Source organism: Punica granatum, chromosome 1 (assembly GCF_007655135.1).
Source record: "Punica granatum isolate Tunisia-2019 chromosome 1, ASM765513v2, whole genome shotgun sequence".
NCBI lineage: Eukaryota > Viridiplantae > Streptophyta > Magnoliopsida > Myrtales > Lythraceae > Punica > Punica granatum.
The window spans coordinates 8,542,656-8,549,845 of record NC_045127.1 but is presented as its reverse complement, the minus strand read 5'-3'; the positions used below and the strand labels follow the sequence as shown (position 1 = coordinate 8,549,845).

The 7,190-nt window shown below is 37.8% G+C and overlaps 1 protein-coding gene across 1 annotated transcript; it reads left to right on the top strand.

Moving 5' to 3' along the window:
• Positions 1-5,108: 5,108 nt before the first annotated feature.
• On the top strand, positions 5,109-7,010 carry LOC116192175 (heat stress transcription factor B-4-like). Its single transcript, XM_031520644.1, has 2 exons — positions 5,109-5,557; positions 5,930-7,010. The coding sequence occupies exons 1-2, from the start codon at positions 5,282-5,284 to the stop codon at positions 6,767-6,769; spliced, it is 1,116 nt and encodes a 371-aa protein (XP_031376504.1). The 5' UTR covers positions 5,109-5,281; the 3' UTR covers positions 6,770-7,010.
• Positions 7,011-7,190: the final 180 nt, after the last annotated feature.

The window sequence follows — 7,190 nt, the reverse complement described above, 5'->3', positions numbered from 1 at the left end:
ATTAATTTCATGGTTCATCAAACTAGGCTCCTCATAAATATATATTAAAAAAAACCGAGATAAACTTTTTTCAAATTATAACCAGCGTATATTGTAATTTTAATAGTAGTATTTTCCCGTTGCTAATGCATAAAAGAGTGTTATATATATAGCGATATATCCTTGACAACTCGTGGCACAAAACATTTTAATACTTACTGAGTAAAATTATATGAGGTTATTATGCCAAACGTCCCATGGTATCAACCGTTTCTCATCCCATGGTTTAAAAATTACCATAAAGACCCATGGTTTACATCTAATTCCAAATATATCGTCACGTTAATTTTTCCGTCAATATTTAACGGTGTTATTGACGTGAAACGTAAGTGGGCCCATTTTTACCACAATGGCCCTTTGCCCGGGATAGATTTGAAGATAAAATTAAAATCATAGGACAAACTTGCGAAAAAATTAAAACCATGGGATAGGTTTGGAGCCTACTTATGTTTCATTGACGAATAAATTGACAACACGATAAATTTGGAACAAGATGTAAACTATAAGTCTCTTTGGATAATTTTTAAAGCATGAAACAGATTTTAGAAAACGGTAAAATCATAGGATATATGGCGCAAAAATCCCAAATTATATATATCTTCAAATAACTCAACAGACTGAGCACGTAGTCCTTTTGTTTTATGAAAAGCTAGTAGATTTGTATAGTTCAATGCTTACTGATGATTAATAAAACTATGGATATTTTTTTCTAAAAAAATGATTGGCGAATCTATTATAATTTTTTTAACGAAAACTTCAAAAAAGGATTGTCTTGTTGGACAAGTTTTGAACCAGATATCGAAGGCAAAACATGGACGAGGGAGACATGATCCGTCTACTTTATGTTTGCCAATAATAACGAGAATCATAGCCATATGCATCATGATCAACATAATCAAGTTGAGTATCTGTGTGGAATAATTGGTCATCATTTTCCTATATGTGTTGCTTCACTTTGTTGTCTTCCTTTTGTCCATACCCCACTATCTATGTTTTTCACTTAAGCAATAATCACAGTGAATCTTATTCTTACCTTATACTAATCCCTAAATAACTGCTTATTCAATCGTTATTATTATCTAAATTTTACCGATCTGAAAGAATTAAATTTAAAGGGATAAAATTCGCCCAAAAAATTAAAGGGAAAAAAATAGTTACGACGACGTATAATAATAAATTAGCTCGCTTCAAGTTAATTATAGTACGGGATTTAAGAACCTTCAACATTGGCACGGAAGCTGTAGATAAGCGTTAGCGTTTATGTGTGTGTGTGTATATATATATATATATATATGTGTGCATATATGGTGTAAGCTATTAATTTTATATATAATTAATTAACCTAATGCTAATGATTTATAATTTATTGGATCTTGCTAAGGGTGCACAATCATTATTATACATGAAAAGAAATTTCCCTCACAGAAAAGAAGGGAAGGAGAAAATAAAACAAAATTTTCCTCTTGACGTTATACATATATATATATATATATATATATAAAAGGTGGTACGTGGGGAAAAAGCGCTGTGTAAAATGGTTTTTTTTTATGGGAACCTTTTTGGGTCCAACCCAATAATTAAACACCTGGACACGTCAGCAGAGCCAGCTTAGCCGTCGCTGAGAAGCCGAGCCGAAAATAATCCCTTTTACCATTTGGAGTCTCAAAGCCAATTCAGCAGACCAGAGGCAAGGCGACCCTCAGAGAGAGAGTGAAGAAAATCGGTTGACTAGTCATAATTACATATAGGAACCAAAGAATTGGAGCATCCAAAATGAGAAACGGCTCCACCAAGGTCTGATTGATAATGGGTTTCGCCCTATTATGGAGTCATGACAGTCACAAACTCCTAGGTCAGTAGGATTTTTTTTTTTCGGATGAATCTTAATATTCAGAAATTTAATTGGGTCATAACTAATTTAGTCGAGTCGGATCAGTCCACTAAAAGGTAAAACTCTCCCAGCGTGGATTTTATGTATTCACAAAGACTTAAACCCGAAATCTTACTTGAGCGGCGTAAATACCGAATCGCTTGAACCAACCCATAATAATAGAATGTGATTGTTCACTACTCCAAACTCCATATTTAAAAGAGAGAAAAAATTAAAAGATCTATTGCGTGATGATATTTGCCTCTAAACTGAATTCCAGAGTCTATGGATTCAATTATCAATGTCATTTATTTTTATTTATTATAAATGATATCGCTTGCAAATCCACCAAAAAAAAAAGTTATCTCTTGCAAGAAATATGGGCATCCCTTAATAACTCACATGAACATCCATTTCTATTATGATACAATTGTGGCCCCTTTACGGTTTCTCTATAAAATTACCTTGTAAGTTGAAATGTTGCTCGAATGTATATATAGCTCGCATAAAAGGTCAAGTTGGGAAATGGAGAAAATCATGTTATGATGGAACTTCTACATTTACTTTGATACGTACAGAGAACTAAGCTCCCCTGAAAATCATGGATAGCAAGTCAATGAGCACTTACATGTTGTGGTCTGGACTATCATATAGTTGATATTCACTAGCAACGAGCTAGCGAAAAATTTTGTTTTCAACGGAATCTTCTTTATTAACCAATGCATCTATCCACTGTATCTGCTAGCTAAACATTGTTTTTGTTTAATTCAATAAATTTATCCTCGTCAATCGGGAAAAAAAAGTTATACGTCTTCTTATTTAAATATTTTTCGCTCTTTGATATGATGATTTAGTACAGTGATATAAGTCGTCACTCAAAACCAAAATATCATGGGTCCGATCTTTGTCAATGAAACACCAGTACTCTTTTATTTAGTTTTTATCATTCTTGTATTAGGTCATAAATCTCCCTTTATAACTGAAAAAAAAAATTTCTGGCTTTTTCTAGGAAATGTTCTATTCACTAAAATTGTTTAGGTAATCGGTTCTGCTAATGTGTATCCTCTCATATGAAATGCCTTATCACGGCTTCAATTGGACATCAAACATGCATGGAGTTGATGGTAAGCAGAGTGCCATGTTATTATCTAGGCGTAACGAGAGAGAGAGAGCAGGCCATATGAATGCACATAGAAGGAAGAAGAACAAGAACGAAGACAAAGGGGAGAAGAAGAAGAAGAAGAAGGGAGAAGAAACTGTATGTATATGTCGTCACATGACAGTCTTTTTTTATTAAGAAATCCCATCGTCCCGTACTTCGACATGTGCATTACCTTATACTCTCTTCTTATTCCGATCCAATACATATCTGTCATGGGAATCTTTCTGAATGCAGAAAATTCACGTTGAGAATGTTTTATCCTTTAATGAGCTAATCCAGTTTGACTGTATTAGTCGAAATTCAATTAAATTTTCGGATACCAGAGTTGACACTTAAAAAATAATAAATATGTATAAATCACACTGCAGTGCAGACTCTCTCAATCACTCCCTCCATTTCTCAGTGGGCAGAGAGCAGAAAAAGAAAGAGAACATACATAGATACATACAATGGACATATATATACGATGATGGGGATTCGAAAATGGAGATCGAGGAGAGACAGCGTGTTTGTCTGTGTGTGCATACGTATATATATGTTTGGGGTTGGTGGCATTAAACGCCAAGCAGAAGCCTCCAAATCCCTCTCTTGATCAAAGCGTACAGTCTCTATGCTCTCGTTTGACGTGAACTTACGAAGACACTCTCATATACATACCTCATCTATACATACAAACGTACATATATATGTCCATATACTAACATGATTAATCTAATGCATTATTAGATGTAGGGATTAATTAGGATCAACACACTAATCACTAGTTTCATGAGTTCCGATAGATGGCATAATGTATCCGTATGATATACAATGAGATGGTCGATCTCATGATTAAATAAAAGTATAGGCGAACATAGGAGGCCCGATGACTGATAACATGGTCCACCCCTATTCGTGACTCGTCAAAGCGACTCTAATCATCACATATATGCTCGAACTGTGGGATTTCAAGAATGACTTTGTAACGAACTTCGCATTGTGATTGACTCCGAACATCATATACTATATGTGATATAATATTAAGTATGGCGTGTAAATATTCATATGATTTCCAAATTAAACTGCACGAAAGCCAAGTGGGATATTGATTGATTTATCAGTTTGCTAGCTAATGTAATGTTAAGTGGGGGTGCGCGGGGAGGAGGGGGGGGGTTCGTTGTCAGAAGGTAGAGAGAGAGAAGGGAGATAGGGTCACGGGTTTGTCTTGAACAGCTCCTTTTTTGAAAATTTTATAATGAGTCAGTCCTTAATAGACAGACAGACAGACAGACACATATTCCTCTCTCACTTCACTTCACTGCATCCCCGAGGTACCAATCCAATTTATAAATGTATATATGCTGTATATTCACCCAAAAAAAGAAAAGTTTGCATGTGTGTATATATATATATATATATATAACCCACGTTAAATGTCAGATAATTACATTATTTGTTTAAACCTCATTACAAAAGAAATATATTACAAAAATTCACTCAAAACTCTTTTATCATGTTTACCTCCGACAGTTGGAGCTCATGATGTGATGAAAGTTGAAACTTCTATATATGGCAAAACTTATTGAAAGTAATTTATGATCAGAATAAGTCAATATCAAAATAGAATTATTCTTCATCGGTTAATAAGTTGAGAATATTCATATATATTTTATCGAATGAATATTGCTTTTATATGAATGAATATAATACTATATTTAGTGATGATAATAAGCCTCCATCCCACCATTTTTTGGTGTGTACTTTGATATTCGCAAATCTTATGAACTCCGATTAATCTAGTTTCAGCATGATTGGTCCTCTAAGGAGTCAAAACTCTTTCATAAAATTTAAACATGAAACCTTATATAAAGATAACAAATGTTAACAGTTTAAATAATTTTTTTGTCAGTCTGGCCTCTTTTTTTTTTTGTGAATCACCCCACCATTTGTTTACCTTACCAAGACACACAAAACTTCTCTCTCTCTCTCTCTCTCTCTCTCTCTCTCTCTCATCCTATAATTCCCCTTCCCCCCATTAAATCATCTCCATCCTCATCAGTTCACCATTTCTCTCTTCTCTCTCTCTCTCTCTCTCTCTCTCTCTCTCTCTCTCTATCTCTTTCCCTCTCTCTGCCACCCACTCTCCCCCCTTAGAACAATCTTCATCATTTGTGAGGGTGAAAGGGTTCCGGTTGGGTTTTGCGTGGCAACAGTACCGAATCGAGGCTTTCATGGCAATGTTGCTGGACAGTTCATATGGAGGGGGAGAGTGCGGCGGCGGGATACTGCTGTCGCTGGAGGCGGCGCACGGCAAGTCGGTGCCAGCACCGTTCCTGACGAAGACGTACCAGCTGGTGGATGACCCGGCGACCGACCACATCGTATCGTGGGGAGACGACGAGACCACCTTCGTCGTGTGGCGCCCCCCGGAGTTTGCCCGTGACCTCCTCCCCAACTACTTCAAGCATAACAACTTCTCTTCCTTCGTCCGTCAGCTCAACACTTACGTATGTTTCACAGCTTCCCCCATACAGTTTCGTTCTTTTTAGTTTGTTCCGCTCTTCTTCGCATAGTATCAGAGTACGAGTTTCGGTTCCAAATGGTTCAAAACTCACGACTTCCGGTTTGTCCGGCAAAAATCTTTTATAGTTTTCTTTTTTGTGAACTCTATAGATTGTTTTTTTTCTAAGCCATAGATTAGTCTCAATCAATAAGCTGATTGGGGACATCTCGTGGTTTTACTGAAAGATTTTCAATATGAATATATATGTAAAGATGCATGTGAAAATGTTCCGATACGAATGCTGGGTGCTCTGCAAGCTTGTATGCAGCTATAAACGATTTGTACTAATATGGCTTTTTTGTTTGCTCTGAAATAGGGTTTTAGGAAGATAGTGCCAGACCGATGGGAATTCGCAAATGAGTTCTTCCGGAAAGGCGAGAAACACCTGTTGTGTGAGATCCACCGGAGGAAGGCGGCTCAGCCCCAGGTGGCGCTCAACCACCACCACCACCCCCCCCATTCTCCGCTCGGCCTCAACCCGGGCCCTCCTGCCTTCTTCCCCTTCCCGGCAGCCCGAGTCAGCCTCTCCCCTAATTCCGACTCCGACAACGACCAGCCCGCCTGGCCTTGCGACTCCCCGCCCCCTCAGGTCTCCTCCCCAAGATACGGCGCTGGTGCAGCTGGAGCAGGCTTCAGCACCACCACAACCTCCCCGTCTTCAGTCACCGCCCTTTCAGAAGACAACGAGCGGCTCCGGAGGAGCAACAACATGCTAATATCCGAGCTTGCCCACATGAGGAAGCTCTACAACGAAATTATCTACTTCGTTCAGAACCACGTGAAGCCCGTTCCGCCTCCAAGTCCTGCTAATTCCGTAGTCTTCTTGAATACTTCTCATCTGCCAAACTCGAAACCCTTAAACTCGAACCCGCACTATGGCATTGGCGGCCCGTACCATCACCATCAGCATCATTCCTACGCAAACCCTAACTGTACTAAAGTGCAGTCTCCGCAGAGCTGCGTGACCATTCTAGAGGAAGACGAAGAAGAGCCCAACAATGCCAATGTCACGAAGACCAAGTTGTTCGGTGTGCCACTCCAATCGAAGAAAAGGTTGCACCCTGATCGCTCGAACTTTGAGGCTCACAAGACCCGGTTAACGGTCATGGAGAAGGATGACTTGGGGTTGAACCTAATGCCGCCTTCGACATGTTAGTTAATCGAATCATCATAGCTAAGCTAATTAATTTTTCTTCTTTTCATTTTCTTTTTTTTATTTAAATTATGAGCTTTGCTCTCTCTCTTCTATTGGATTAAAATGGTTGAGATATTATGATATGATGAGATTGTGTGAGAGTGAGTGTGTGGGAGTTTGTGACAGTGTATATATAAATCTTTGTTCATCTCTCTCTCCCAAAGTATTGAATCATTAATGCAAGATCTAGAATATTAATTAAGCGCCCCTTTTATCCTTTTTTTTCCTATAAATAAATTTGTTTTTCCTTATCCAATTTTCTTAATGTTTTTTGGCACTGGAGCAACTTTAATTGCCCTGGATGATCAGTTATTGTTTTGTAACATGTTCTTTCTTAATCTCTCCATCTGACTTTGAAGTGTCTGAATAATGTTCAGTTCCA